The sequence below is a fragment of the Plasmodium falciparum genome (assembly GCF_000002765.6).
Source record: "Plasmodium falciparum 3D7 genome assembly, chromosome: 7".
Lineage (NCBI taxonomy): Eukaryota > Apicomplexa > Aconoidasida > Haemosporida > Plasmodiidae > Plasmodium > Plasmodium falciparum.
The window spans coordinates 860001-877500 of NC_004328.3; the positions used below are offsets into that span (position 1 = coordinate 860001).

General features: G+C 20.3%; 4 protein-coding genes across 4 annotated transcripts; 3 read left to right on the forward strand and 1 right to left on the reverse strand.

Annotated features, from left to right (window-relative positions):
* Positions 1–1582: 1582 nt before the first annotated feature.
* PF3D7_0719700 (40S ribosomal protein S10, putative) lies at positions 1583–2487 on the forward strand (the record flags this gene model as incomplete). Its single annotated transcript, XM_001349062.2, has 3 exons — positions 1583–1667; positions 2014–2175; positions 2321–2487. The coding sequence occupies 3 exons, from the start codon at positions 1583–1585 to the stop codon at positions 2485–2487; spliced, it is 414 nt and encodes a 137-aa protein (XP_001349098.1).
* A 964-nt stretch (positions 2488–3451) lies between these two features.
* On the reverse strand, positions 3452–4813 carry PF3D7_0719800 (conserved protein, unknown function; the record flags this gene model as incomplete). The annotated part of the gene is made up of 1 exon (XM_001349063.1): positions 3452–4813. One exon carries the CDS (start codon positions 4811–4813, stop codon positions 3452–3454), a length of 1362 nt encoding a protein of 453 aa, XP_001349099.1.
* Positions 4814–5926: 1113 nt separating this feature from the next.
* Positions 5927–16132, forward strand: PF3D7_0719900 (conserved Plasmodium membrane protein, unknown function; the record flags this gene model as incomplete). The annotated part of the gene is made up of 1 exon (XM_001349064.1): positions 5927–16132. One exon carries the CDS (start codon positions 5927–5929, stop codon positions 16130–16132), a length of 10206 nt encoding a protein of 3401 aa, XP_001349100.1.
* Positions 16133–16794: 662 nt separating this feature from the next.
* Positions 16795–17500, forward strand: PF3D7_0720000 (exosome complex component CSL4, putative; the record flags this gene model as incomplete). The annotated part of the gene is made up of 2 exons (XM_001349065.1): positions 16795–17281; positions 17400–17500. 2 exons carry the CDS (start codon positions 16795–16797, stop codon positions 17498–17500), a joined length of 588 nt encoding a protein of 195 aa, XP_001349101.1.

Below are 17500 nucleotides of genomic sequence, written 5' to 3' on the forward strand. Positions count from 1 at the left end.
TTTATATAAAATATTATTTTATTTATTTATATGTTCATATGTTCGTATAATATATATATATATTATATATATATATATATTATATTATATCAAACTATTTAAAAAAAAGAAAAAAGAATAAAAATTGAATTCATCATCATAACACTTGTATATTGTATATATATATACTTTTTTTCTTTATATTTTTTTTTATTATTGTTGCAAAAATGAAATATTAATATAATAATATATGCATATTAAAATTATATACATAAATATGTAATAATATATATTATATATAATATTATTATAATGGTATTACAACCCTTTTTATTATATATAAATAAATAAAATCTATTTTATTTATATTCATTTTATTATTTATTTTCTTTACACTCTTCTTTCTTCTATGAGTATTATTTATTTATATATATAAGTATATATATATATAATATATATAAATATATATTTATATATATGTAAGAACTAATTTAGGGGGAGGGAAAGCATTTTAAAAAGTAGGGTTTTTTGTATAATATATATTATTATATATATATATATATATATATATATATATTTACTTATATAATAATATTATAGTGCATATTATTTATATATAAAGGGTAAAATTTTAGTGGAAAGAGGGGTGATTCAATATAGTACTACTATTAATATATAAAGACCCAATAAAAAAATAATCTTAACTTAATAATATTATAATATATAATATATTTTATATATATATAATTATATATATATTATATAATATTTATATTAAGAGGCAAATATTAAACATATTATTTTACATATATATATTATATTATATTATATTATTATATAAAAAAATATGTATAATATTATAAAAATATAATATATTAAATATAATCCTTTTTATAACGTTGAGATTTTAATATATAAAAATAGAATTATATATATATATATATATATATATAAAATGTATATTATATATTATATATAATAATAATATAATTATGTAATAACCCTATAATACAACAAAATATATTATCACCATATATATATATATATATCACAAAACGAACCAGTAAATATTTATTATTATATATTCATATATATTTAATAAATTTACATTTTTTTGAAATATACAATAAATATTAAAAAAAAAATATATATATATAAAATATATATTATATATTATAATAATTATGTCACTATATATATCCCAACATATATTCATTTATAAATATATATTATTACATATAAAATATAATATTATAATAATAAAAAATATTTATGTATATTTATTATAATTTTATAAAAAAAAAAAAAAAAGAAAAAGAAACATGATATATATTTTTTATTTTAATAAATAAATTAATATCATTTAAAAGGGAACTTATTAAAAATTAAAGAAAAATAATAATAACAAAAAAAAAAAAAAAAAATAATAATAATAAAATAAATAAAAAACAAAAAAAAAAAAACAAAACAAAAGAAAAGAAAAGAAAACTTGACTATATATATAATAGAATATTTTCATATTATTATATAAAAATCTTACATATAAGTTATAATTTTCCTTTTTTTTTTTTTTTATATTAAATTTTTATAATATTTAAAAAAAATGGATAAACAAACACTTCCACATCATAAATATAGTTATATTCCCAAACAGAACAAAAAACTCATTTATGAGTATCTCTTTAAAGGTATTAAAGGATAAACTTTAAATATAAATAATCTATATAATAAATATAATATGTAAATATATATATATGTATATAATTATATATATTTTTTTATGTTATAAAATATAGATACATATATATATAAATATATTTATATAAATATATTTATATTATATTTATTATATGTCGTTTTGTTTAATACTTTTTTTTTTTTTTTTTTTTTTGAAAAAATAAATAGTTATGAACAAATCAGAAACTTTTTATATTTTTTGCCTGTATGTGTACATAAATTAATATATATTATATATATATATATATTTTTTTTTTTTTTTTTTTTTTTTTTTTTTTTTGTTTTGGCTATTTATAGAGGGTGTTATAGTAGTTGAAAAAGACGCAAAGATACCACGTCACCCACATTTAAATGTTCCAAATTTGCATATAATGATGACATTGAAATCGTTGAAAAGTAGAAATTATGTTGAAGAGAAATATAATTGGAAACACCAATATTTTATATTAAATAATGAAGGTATATACATACATATGTATACCTTTTTGTGGCGCACATATATTTATATATATATATATATATATGTTTTTTTTTTACTCCTTTTTTTATTCTTTGAGGAAAATATGTAATTTTTTTTTTTTGAGCACTTTTTTCATTTTTATAGGTATTGAATATTTAAGAGAATTTTTACACTTACCCCCATCAATATTCCCAGCAACCTTATCCAAGAAAACCGTTAACAGAGCTCCAAAAATGGATGAAGACATCTCAAGAGATGTAAGGCAACCAATGGGAAGAGGAAGAGCCTTTGATAGGAGACCATTTGAATAAAGAACATTTTATACGTTAAAAATAATATATATTGTATATATATATTATTGGATATTCCATTATAATTATAATCAAACCTATATTTGTTATTCTTTTTTTTTTTTATTTTATTTTTTTTTTTTTTTTTTAAATATAAATATATGTGTTCTATATAATATGTATATTATATATATATATATATATATATATATATATATATATATATATGTGCTTATATTTATTTAATATACATTTATTTATAAATATAAAAAAAAAACTTTAATTATGTTTTTACTACAAAACGCATGATTTTTAAAGAAAATGTTATAAAATTTATATTATTCAAAACAAGGAAAAACCATTCGCACACACACATAATATATAATATATATATATATATATATATATATATATATGTACATATTTCTCCATTTTTATATTATTGGGGTAATGGAATAATAAAGCTTATAATTCGTTAAATAATTTATGTATGGGTTAATTTTTTTTTTATAATAACAAATAGACAAAAGAAGTTACTAAAAAAATAAAAATAAAATAAAATAAAACAAGAAGGAAAAGTTAATAAATATTATAAGGGATGAGGGAATATGAAAATGTCATGAATAAAAAAAATAATTATGAAAACATAAAAAATAGCTCTTTAAAAATAAATAAATAAATATATAATATATATAATATATATATATATATATATATATATTTATTTATTTATTTATTTATATGTGCACTAAAAAAAGGAAAAAAAGAAGGTCGGCACTTTTTAAGGATACCCACTTTTTACATATAGATAAATTATTTGTACTTATAAAATTATTATATTAATGTAATAAGGAAACATTGTTAAGAGGTATATATTATATTGATTATACATATGTTATCATTTAAAAAAAAAAAAAAAAAAAAAATACGTTTTTGTGAATTACAGATAGTTTTGTCTATCATTTACAAATTTGTGTTTATGATTTCACTTTTTTTTTTTTTTTTTTTTTTTTTTCTTCTTTTCATCTTCATTAGCATTAGTTTTGGCATCGGAGTCGCTTTGTGTGTTGTGTATTATTCCAGCGAGTTTGTCTTCTCTCTTTTGTTTTCTCTTTAGATATTTCTTATGTATCATATTTTTAATTTTTTCATATATTTCTTTATGTTTTTGATTTTTCTTTTTGATATATTCTTTAAAGAAGGATGGTAATTGTATATCATAAAATTTCATAAGAGATGTTTTTGTTTCTTGAGAGAATTGTGTTCTTTTTTTTTTGTATATGGAATTTTCAGTAATGATTTTTTGAGCTGTTGTATTATAATTGATTGCCTCTAAGAATTGTTTTTCATATTGTTTTTGATTAAAATTGGAATAATATTGATTTGCGTTTTTAGAAAACATGATATATAGATAATCTGGTCTAATACCTTCCATAAAATCTCTATTTTTAATTTGATTTTTAATAGATTCTAATTTTAAGAAGGCATTATCTCTTTTTAAACAATTATTAATTTTTTCTATATTTAGGAAATCAAAAAACATGTTTAATATGGATGGATGTATACCTTGTCTATTTATATCTTTATTTACTTTACTAATAGTAATTGGTAGAGTGGTTTCATTATCTTCTAAAATTTTATTAAGACGTTCATGATCATTTAAGGGTGTGTATGGGGAGACTTCTTTTAAATTTCTGACAGTCATAAATAATTTCCATAATAATTCTTTTTCAAATTTAAAGATTTGGGTATAAGAAGGCATATAAAATTTAAATTTATATTCTATATTATAACAAAAATCATTATATGTAATAGAAGGTTTGTTTTTAAACATTTTATCAATAAATAATTTAGGAGTTAAGGAATAACAACATAAAGGTTTAAAAGGGTCACATATTTTCCCAATTAGTTTTAACAATTCATATTTTAAGGGATTTATTAAATTGAATGGTAATTCATATCCTTTAATATATTTAGGATTTAATTTATCTTTTAATAAAATAAAAGGTTGATCTTTTAAATTAGTATAAGTTAATTTGTATGGATATTCATTTATTAATTCTTCAATTAATTTATATTGTGATGATGATTTAAAATCATTTTTACGTATGTTACTTTTCGCATTTTCTTCTTTCTTCCTTTTATTTATTATTATTTTTGTTTTTAATTGATTACTTTTTTTCTGAGCAGGTCGGGATACAAATACTCGGAAATTCTTCCCCTCAAGTTTATGCCAACACCATTTTGTATTATTAACAAAAAAAAAAAAACAAATGTAATATTTCGTATAAAACAAAAATATAACAATCAAAATTTTCAAAAATATCAACTTCTTGTGTATAATCATGCTTTTACCCCTACGTACATATAAATGAAAATGAATACATATATATATATATATATATATATTATATATATATAATATATTTATTTATTTATATATATCCAAATGTGTTATAACTACTATATGTAAATGAATAATCTTATATAAGCTACTCTCACATGTGGCAATAAAATTAAATAAAATATAATATATATATACATATATATATATATATATATATATATATACATATTCATGTATATATTCTTTTGGTAGACATAAAATGGGAGAAACAAAAAAAGTTTATTATTTTGATTTATAATGAATGCCGATATTATATTCTGGTTTTATAACATTTTAACATATGTAATAAAATAATTGTACAATGTAACTAATTTTTATTAGTCATCTCATATTTTTATATATTGGTAGTTTTTTTCTTGAGGAATAATTTCTTTCTTTTTTTATTTTTTCTTACATTTGTAAAACATTCCATATACAATAAATTATTCATTTATATATATATATATATATATATATATATTTATATTTATTTATTTATTTATTCATTGATTATTTTTTTAAATATATGCTTGTAAATATTGATTGATTTCATATATACGAACATATTCTTCCTAAGGAAAAAATATTATATATTACATAATATATATATTATAAGTATATTTTCATTTAAATGCTTATATTTATTTTGCGATCATTTTATTTGTATTATTTTTTTCTTTTCTTTGAACGAATATATATAATATATGTGTATTAGTTATATAAAGAACTGGTTTAATATATATTAAATCTAATAATATATATATAATATATATATAATATATATGTAATATATGTATTATGTATTTCCTTATTTTAATAGCTTTATATATATATATAATGTATGTATTTTTTTTTTTTTTTTTTTTTTTTTTTTAAATAAATACGATTTGTTCATATATTTAAAATTTATAGTATTATGCATGTTTTGTTTTGTTTATATTTGTTTTGTTTTTATTTTATTTTATTTTATTTTAATTAATTTTTTCTGTTGAATACAAAAAGGATTACATATGTGATTATAAATAAATATATTGTATATATATATATATATATATATATAAAAATATATATATAATGAATAATATAAATTTATATGAATTCAACAAAGCTAAAGTTTATCTTTGGAAAACAGAAGATACTTGTGATGAATTATTTTATCACATTTCAAAAAAAATAAAAAGTTTATATGAAAAAATAAATTATGATGACCTGTTTCATCATTTATATAATTATATAAAATATATTAATTCGAGTAATAATGATTTGTTTTTAAGATATGAAAAACCTTTACAAAATTGTAACGTATATAAAAATGGAGTTCAGCAAGAAAATCAATACTTTTTCAACATATTTAAAAATTCAAATTATGTTAAGAGAAATGGAAGTTTATCCATTAGTTATATAAACATGTTAGATAAAAATGGAAAGGTTGATCAGATGAATTTGTTTTCGAATGTTTTTATGTCTATAGGAATACATGAGCTCAAGGAAGATTATCAAAATCAAGATAAAGACAAAGATAAAGATATAGATCACGATAAAGATAAAGATAACGATAAAGATAACGATCAAGATAACGATAAAGATAACGATCAAGATAACGATAAAGATAACGATAACGATCAAGATTACGATCAAGATTACGATAAAAATTACGTTCACCGTCAAAATCAAAATGTTAATGATAAGAATAATAATTGCGATGAAAATAACAAAACGGAAGAAGGTGAATCAAAACACAAATCTACTACGTACATACCAAAAAATTCTGATAATAATAATGATAAAGATATTTTTAATAAGATGAACGAGAAAATAAAAAATTTAATAAATACATATAATGTTATCCATTTTAATAATAGTTGTGTTTTTATACAAAGAGTATTAATAATTCCGTCAACAGAAAAATATGATGATGTGATTATGTCAAAAATTATGGATATAAATGAAAATTTCTTATTTTCAAATCAAAATGAAGAAATGAATATAAGCACTCATAATACTTCGAACAATGTAACACCACCTTTATTAAATAATAATATAAATATGAATGACGATTTAAAAAATATTTATGTTAATAAAAATATTAGTACCGACTTTTTAAAGAAAAACAATTTTAATGTCATGATAAATTCCCCTTATTACGATTCATCAAACAATTCTGAACAAATTCAGGCAAAAAATAAAATGGAAAAAAATAATAAAATGTATGAAGCAAGTAACCCAAAAATGAATAATGAAAAGGATAAAAAGAATGTTATAAATATAGCAGGAACAAAAAGTAGTAATACAACTAGTACTAATACTTTTAAATTCAAAAAAAAGTATTCATCCAATTTTTTAAAAATGTTTAATAAAAATATAGTAAAAGAATACACATCGATTAATACAAATAATTCATCCTCTGTTCCATTAGGAAGAGGAGAATCAGTAGATGAGGTGGCGTCTGATGGGATAGCAAGAGATTATTCCACAAACACAAAACATGAAAATGGTAAAATGTGTGAACATAACGGACATCAGAGTGATCATTACAATGATAATAATGTTAATAATATACATAAAGTATGTATAAATAATTATAATAAAAATAATTGTGAAATAAATGATGAAGGAAATAAATATAATTCTATTGATTATATGTCAAATTGTGATGAGGAAGAAAAAAAAGGTCAAGGGAATGATGAACATATTTCTTTCATATATAATAATTTCCATAACTTTAAAATAATTATATTTTTACCTTCTATCAAAAAACATTTTAATATACAATATAATAAATTCTTTCAAGCAATAATTATGAACATGTTTTATATGTTCATATTCTTTTTATATGATTTACTAACCAAAGAAAACATGTGGAAGTACATGCACAATCTTATAGATACTATTAATTATGAAGATGAACAAAAAAATGGTATCACTCATACAAATCAGGTTTCTCATGACGAGAGGGATTACAACAAGGTGGACAAAGAAACGAACAAAAAGAAGAAAAATATTAAAAATATTAAAAATAATGATATAATAAGTAATAATAATAATAATGATTACAATTCAGATAAACAAAGTATACAGTATCTTAAGCATGCACAAAATCCCCAATGTAATATCCCAAATTATAAAGAGAAAGAACGAAATAATGAAAAAAAAAAAAGCTTTCAAAGAACAGTAGTACATAAGAAAAAAGAAAGAAAATATATACAACATAAATATGTGTATAAAAAAAATGAACATGAAAATTTAATAAAGAAAAATATTATTAAGGAAAAGAAAAAAGAGCAACTAAATATATTGGAAAACAAACATAATGAGGATAATAATATATATATTAATCTAAAAAAATATTACAACGATGTAAAAACAAGTATTATATCCAAAACGGAACAGTATGTTATTAAAGGTGAAGAGTTATTATACGATGGAATTTATAAAGTTTCACGTTCAAATACTTGTGAAGAAAATGAATGTAAAAAAAATAAACAAAGTGATATGGATAAGTCTTACAAGGATGATGATAAAAGTGGTGATGATAAATATAACGATGATAAATATAACGATGATAAAGATAACGATGATAAAGATAACGATGATAAATATAACGATGATAAATATAACGATGATAAATATAACGATGATAAACATAACGATGATGATTATAGTGATGATTATTATAGTGATGATTATTATAGTGATGATTATTATAGTGATGATTACGATGAAGAGGATGGATCTTCTGTAGAAAAAAATTCTTCGAGGGAAAAGAGTGAAGAATACAAAAGAGGAGATAATAATAAAGATGATAGCTCATATGATCATAGCCCATATGATCATAGCTCATATGATCATAGCTCATATGATCATAGCTCATATGATCATAGTTCATATGATGATAGTTCATATGATGTTAGTTCATATGACCATAGTTCATATGATGATAGTTCATGTGGTGATAATTTTTCTTGTGATAATAATTCATTTATTACAAGTAATAGTGATAGTAGTCCGGATTCAATTAATTCTCATGAGGTATGTAATAAAAAAAAAGTGTATCATCGAAAAAATGAACATTCTGAAAAGGATGATGATGATGATAAATATTATGTTGATGGCAAATATTATGATGATGAAAAAATATCGAAATGTAGTAGAAAAAAAATGAGATCAAAAAATGCCAAAACAAAGATGAAACCAAAAAATGCCAAAACAAAGATGAAACCAAAAAATTCCAAAACAAAAATGAGATCAAAAAATTCCAAAACAACGATGAGATCAAAAAATTCCAAAACAACGGTGAGACCAAAAAATGAGCCGAAAGATGAAGAAAAAAAAAAGAAAAGACGTCTTTCTGATATAAAAAATTATGAATGTCGGATTAAAAAAAAAGCAGGTGATATATATTTATTATTAGGGAGTCCATTAGATTCTTTAGAAATATATATGAGTTGTTATGAAATATGTAAAGATCAGGATGATATAATATATGAAGGGAATGTTATATTTTGTATGATTTTGTCAATTTATTTATATATAATTCAAAATTGGATACATTTTTATAAATTAAATAAAAATAAGAAGTATCCTTTTAAGTTTCCTGAGATCATTGAAAATTTTATATTACAAATCCAAGAAAAACTTTTACCTACAAAATATAGTAATTATTCAAATTTCTTTTTCGATACATCATATAGTATGTCCATAAAGGACAAGAGCCATAGAAGTAATTATTCGAATTATTATTATTATTCTCATCAATCACATAATCAAGATGTGAATCAATCACATAATCAAGATGTGAATCAAACACATAATCAAGATATTAATCATATGTATAGTCAAGATGGTAATCAAATATATAGTCAAGATATTAATCAAATACATAATCAAGATGGTAATCAATCATATAATCATCCCTCTCATCATACATCACAGCAACAAATAAATACCCCGTCTTATTATAATTATAATGTAAACTTATCATCATTTTATAGCTCAGAGCAAAGTTTAGATACATCCGGTTTGAACATAAAAAATATTTCTAGTTTTATAAATTTATTGTATGACCACATGAAAGATGATAACTCTATTCTAAGTACAGATTGTAAAGAAGAAAAATATTACTTTTATAATTTAATTATTGAGCCACATAATATTTTATTATATTTATTATGTATAATAGACTTTAAATTAAATGAGGTGTTATGTATACTACAGAAAAGTTCCTCGGTCTCTGCTCAAGAATATTTTTGTGATTATTTTTTATGTTATATAAAATATCTTTTAATATTAAAAAAGAAAAACATGATATATTTTAAAGTAAGTAAATATTCGTATATAGTTGAAAAGTTTGATTATCCTTTATATATAAAATTCCACATGCACTTAGCATTAATATATAAATATATTGGATCCTTTAGGAAATTTACCTTTACAATATATTTATTATGTATATCATTTTATTTGAATAAAAAATATTATTTAGCATACTTTCTTGTTAATAATATATTACCTTTTTACAATTTGTCTTATCTTCATATGTATTACCTTTTTAAAAGGATCACATATGAGGATGATACAAGTGATCTTTTAAAGTATAATATGGAAGGTACATATAAGGGTACTTCAGAAGACACCCCCAATCTTTTTATTAAAACGATCATGTTATATAATAATAATAATAATAATATGTGTGATAGTAGTAATATAAACAATGTGTTGCTGCAAAATATGCATAGAGTGAATATACCGTTTGAGTGGTTAAGAAATATTCATGAGTCTATTAAAAAAAGGAAAAAAAAAAAAAAAAAAAAATTATGTATGCATGGGGAAGATGTAAAGGGGGAAGATGTAAAGGGGGAAGATGTAAAGGGGGAAGATGTAAAGGGGGAAGATGTAAAGGGTGACGATGTAAAGGGGGGTGATATAAACAGGGAAGATATATGTAGAGAAAATAATAATAACATATTTAATGATGATACCGTTTGTAAAACATTATCTTCCTTACAACCAAATGACAGATCAAAGAAATATATATTTTGTTATCCTTCAAATAAGGATAAGAATTCACTTGATATGATTAAGCCTTTCCAAAATAACAACATAATAAATAGATATAGAGATAATAATAATAATAATATAAAAGAAAAGGATGATATTTATTATTATCATATTGGAAATTTGTTTAAAGATATATATATTTATAGGATTTATGAATGTTTTTTAAAACCCTATAATATTGTAAATATGAATAGATTATTTGAATTTTGCTCACGTAATATTTGTTGTGAAAGCATATTTAGTATAAATAATCATATGAATAAATTAAATATTTATAAGAAAAATAAGAATAAATATAATGCACATATACAATATAATATTCTTACATTTATTTGTTCTTTATTAAAAGAAATAAATTATATAGATGAATATATCTTTTGTAATTTCTTAATTTTATTATTTTTATATAAATTTTTATCGAAAGAAAAACAAAAAGATATATTATATACTATATATGATTCTTTAAATAAAAAAAAAAAATATATTTATTTCCCACCGTTTATAACTTTAATAATGGATGAAAGGAGAAAAAAAAAACAAAGAAAATATTTAAAAAAATTAAATAATGAAACCAAAACGTTTAATAAAAATAATTTATTATTCTGTTTTTCATCTTTGTCCTCTTTTTCGTCATCATCACAAAAGGAAAATTTAACATCATCGTCTGAAATGTTAACCGAAACAACATCGACAACATCGTCGTCGTCATCGTCATCGTCATCGTCACCATCATCATCATCACCATCATCAGATGATGATTTAAGAAATTGTTTAGATCCTTTTGAATTGGGTTTGTCCGATACATATCATAATAAAAGCACGAATTCTTTTTCAAGAAATTATTCAATGAAAAAAAAAAATAGTACCCAAGAAAAGTTTAAGACCAAAAAAAAGAATCATAATAATAAAAAAAAAAAAAAAAAAAAAAATTTAAGAGAAGAAAATAAATTACATTTCTTATCAGGGATAACAGAAGGGAGATGTGCTCCCATACCTATTCTAGTAAACATTGAATATGCTGATAATAATTGTGGTAATGAGAAGGTGTATATGAAGGTTGGGAAGTCAAGTATCGAACGAATAAATAATACAAAAGAAAAGAAAGATATTATATTGAACGGAAATAATTATGTGGATGAAAAATCTTTTGATAAAGATAAAAAATCAGATAACATAAATGAAGAAAGTCATAATACATCTAATAACATTAATATATACAATGATGAAAATGTGAAAGAATGTTCAGAAAAAGAAGATTGTAAAATGAATAATACTTATAAAGATGTTTTTAAATATAACCCTTTTAATGAAGAGGAAAAAAATGTAAAAATACAAAATATGTGTTCGGTAAATGAAATAAAAAATGTTGTAATAACTTTGAAAAATAATTTATCTGTAAACTTAGTATTAAATAATGTGACGTTAATATCATCAGGAATATCTATAGAAAATTATCCAAGTAGTATTATATTATTATCTAAAAAAAAAAATAATAAATTAAATAAAGTGCAACTATCTTTTAAGGCCAAAGAAACGGGTATTTTATTTATATTAGGAATATCATATTGTATTAGTTATTATTATTTTGATCAATATTTATTGTATAATACTTCAGCTTTGAGAAGATGTTTTATGAAAAATGAATTCTTTGATCATTATAATGATAATCATAAAACAAGTCATGAAAAGGATAAAAACACATCTACATTTAAGAAAGAAACAGGAAATGTAAACGACAAAAGTTGTCTTTATGGATATATATCTGATCATAATTATATGCATAACAAACATTTAAATAACATGTCTACAATACAAAGGCAAAGTTTTTCATCTCACAAAAATAATAATAATAACAAAAATAATATTAGTAGTAATAATACATTTTATTGTGCTGATCATGTGAACAATTCTTTTTATTATTTTGAGGACATGCATAAAGGAACAAGCAGTACAATATACAAAAGAGCCAAACTATTAAATTACATTTTTAAAGTATCTAGTATATGTTCCATATTCGTAATCGATGATTATTTTTCTTTAAGGTCAGAAATTAAACTTTTTAATTTTAGTAAGTATATTAATATAAAAGAATTATTAGATGATCATTCCTATTTAAATAAATATGTCACATCTAAGAATAATGAGAAAAAAAAAGAATCCAACATAGAATGTAATAATATCTACCTTAACCATATAACAAAGGATAATTCCCATGTATACCATTTGTATGATAAGCATAATAATTCGGTTTTAAATAACACACAAACGTTTAAGAACCTAACCCAGGGACAAGTTATATCTAATAAATATAAGGAAATGTATGATAATAATGATAATAATGATAATATCAATAGTAATGATGATATATGTTATCATACTCTTGTCAGTGAAAAATTAGATAATAATGTACACGATTTAAAGAACGAACCTATATGTATGACAAAAAATATTAGTAATGATAAGAAAGATATAAAATGTAATAATCAAAATGGTAATAAAGAAACAGATTCAATGACTACAAAAAAAAGTTTATATAAAAAACAACATGTTTTTAATAGATTCTTATTACATAAAAGAAGTAGTTCAAAAAGATTATCTTTATCGTTTTCTTCTTCGGTATTATCATCAAAATCGACTTTAACATTTACAGGTTCGTCATCGTCATCATCGTCGTCTTCCACATCATCATCATCGTCGTCTTCCACATCATCATCATCGTCGTCTTCCACATCATCATCGTCGTCGTCATCCACATCATCACCATCACCTGGTGTATCCCCTTTAGAAAATATCCATCCCGAAGATTTAGATTCCCATACAAATGATCATTCAAGTGAACCACTTGTATTAGAAAGAAAAAAACAAATTCGATTCCAAGCCCTATATCGATTTAAGGACAATGTAAAAAAAAAAGGACATAAGAAATATCCACATATTATGGAAGGCGTTAATGATGATCATATTAAAAACAAAGATAATATATCTTATAATAAAGAATATGAAGATATCATAAACGATTTACATAATAATTTATATTTTTCTTATGATGCACGCTTTGCAGAATTATTAGAAGGAGAAATTAAATTTTTATGTTTAATATTAGAAAATAAAGGAAATATGGATATCGAATTTTTAAATATTAAAATAAATTATAAACATAAAAATATTAACGGTGATTATTTTATAAAGTTCTTTTTTGAAAAAGCATTTTATATCAAAAATGAAGATATGCATTCAATGGTGACAAATAATAATAATATACAAAATGAAAAAATGATGAGCGAAAAAATGGTGAACGAAAAAATGGTGAACGAAGAAAACATCATAAGAATAAATAAGGGAGAAAATTTAAAGGTTAAGAAAAATTCGTGTCTATATATACCTATTCGCTGTATAGGTTCAATGCTTATTAATGAATGCTATTTAAACATTTTTTATTCTCCTTATAAAGATAGTATATATTATGCTGAACAAAAAATTAAATTAAAAATTAACGTAAAGAAAAATATTAGTATCCAGAATATATTTTATTTTCCTTATGTGAGTTTTAATTATTTACACATTTTAAATAAATTATTAAATAGTAATTATTATGAGACGAACATAATAAATATTTTAGGGACCATAAAAAAGAGAGAAAGAACAAAATATATCCCTAGCACGGAGGAGCAAGAAAATAGAGTATATAATAATTATTATAATGGTAGCAGCGATAATATATATAATAATAATTATTTATATCATGATGATGATAATATGTGTAATACTTTTATGACAAAAGAAGGGTTACATTCACAAAATAATAAAATTGTAAAGAATATATTGAAATTGAAAAAAAGAATGAAGAATACAATTATACGAGATGATATATTATATAATATGAATGATAATAACATGCAACTAATACAAAATTTTGAATATATGAATAAAATATATTATGAGTATAAAGAAAATTTAAACATATGTACTGATAATAAATATATATTCCTAGAATTATATATAAAAAATCATAGTGGTTATGTTAATTATTGTAAAACCAAAAAATTAAAAAGAAGACCTACATGTATAGTGGATAAAGAAAATAATTGTAGTAAATGGTTATTATGGATAAAAAGAATAAAGAGGGATGAAAATTTATTTTTTGAAAATGAGGAAGACATATTAAATTATTTCTTACAATATGTAGATTGTAATGTATATTTGACTTATTCGAGGCATAAAACTGTTGGATTATTAAGTGTGTATGGTTCCTATTTAAATAGTATACATTTACAAAATAAAACATTGGGTGATTTTTTTTGGAACGTAACAAAAGCGAAAATACAAAAATCAACAATTCAATTAAATAATAATATATGTGATGATCACAATGGATGGGATGATCACAATGGATGGGATGATGATGAAAAAAAAAACAAATGCTCCTATTATCAAGAAAAAAGAGAAACGGATTTTCTTTCAAATACCCTTAATTTTCCAACACCCTTTAAAAGGCATGAAGAAAACAAAAATGGGAATAAAGATAATAACGATTTATATAATACATACCATGTGAGTAATATACAAGATGCTCAAGATAAAAACGAAATTAATAAATCTGATATATGTATGAAAAAGAGTTCAGAAATTAATGAATTCATTGAAAAGGATAATTATGATGAATCACATAATAACATATCCTTAAATTTAAAAAACAATGCTCAATATTTATTAAATGTAAATAAATTATTTGAAAAAAATTTTTTCAATGATATTTTTTATCCATATATATTAATAATACCTAGGTTTTTTCATTGTAAAAAAAAAAATAGTGTAATTATACCGAAATGTTCCAAAATATTAGATATGCATAATTATAAAAATATAGGAATAAAAAAAAAATATATCCAATCAAAAGTAAATCAAACATTTCATGTTAAAATATATTTAAAAAATTTATCAAATATTGAATTAGGTAAATATACTTTATTATTATATCCATCTAATTTAAAATCTATCAAAATTATAGGTAGTCTTAATAAAACTGAATATTTATTAAATAATAATCACTTGAATTATAATAATACTACAAATATGTTAAAATGTAAAAAACCATACCTTTTACATTCATTCAGTATTTATTCTTTATTCCCAGGAAAAGTTTTTTTTTATATAACTATATATTTACATACCTATAACACTTTATTATTTCATCACGAGCCCATATTAATAACAATAGTATAAATAAAAAATATAACACAAATATGTATATATATATAAAATATTACCGAGGTAGATAAGAATACATATATTTTGATATTATATATATATATATATATATAATTGTTGTCATCTTTTTAAAATAAATATATCAAATGATTATGTGACATTCCATTTTTTTTTTTTTTTTTTTTTTTTTTTTTTTTAAAAAGATAATATTAATTATATATATAATATACAAATAATTATACGAATGAATATACATTTCATTTTTTAAATTGTACCTATTATATAAATTATATATATAAAATAATAAACATATTATATATATATATAATATATATATATATATATATATATATATTCATTTTATATATGTATATGTATATTTTTATTTTTATATTTTTATATTTTTTTATTCTGATTATATAAAATAATATAATACAATTTTTTATAATTTTGATATTTTAAGGAATCGACTTCACAAAAAAAAAAACAAAAAAAAACTAATGGGTATAAAAAATAAGTATATTTTTAAGTACATTTAAAAATTAATCATCAAAATATTGTAACATTGTAATGTTGTAATGTTGTAATGTTGTCATGTTGTAATATTTAATTATTTATATATTTTAAAGATTATATATATATATATATATATTTCATTTATATAATATTTTAAAATAATGAATTTTGAAGATGACGATGATATTGTTATACCAGGAGAGTTCTTAGGTTTACAAGCTGAATATATAAACGGTAATAATACATATTTATTAAAAGATGAAATAAGATCAAGTATACTTGGTCAAAAAATTATAAATAAAAATAATGACAAGAAAACAATTATAAGTGTATATAATTTGAAACCACCTTCTTTATATCTTCCCAAAATAGGGGATATAGTAATATGTAAAGTACAACGTGTATCATTCCATATGATATATTGTTATATTCTTTCATCACATAATATATTTACAAAAAACGCATTAAAAGGATTTATATTAAAAAGTGATATACATATAAATGAAGGAGAGTTAGGCGATAATTTTATATGCTTTAAACAAGGAGATATAATAAAAGCTAAAGTTTTGTCCATAGGACAATATTCATCTTATAAATTATCGACGGTTGGTTCAGAACTAGGAGTCATAGCAGCATTTAACCAAAAGGGTAATATAAAAAAAAATAAATAAATAAATAAATGAATATATAAATATATATATATATATACAATTTATTATTTATATATATGCATATTTTATTATTTTATTATTTTTTTTTTTTTAAGGCGAAATATTAAGACCAGTCGCTTGGAACCTCGTATTAAACATAAATGACATGACCTTTGAAAGAAGAAAAGCTTCAAACGATTTTTCTCTCCTCCTTTAA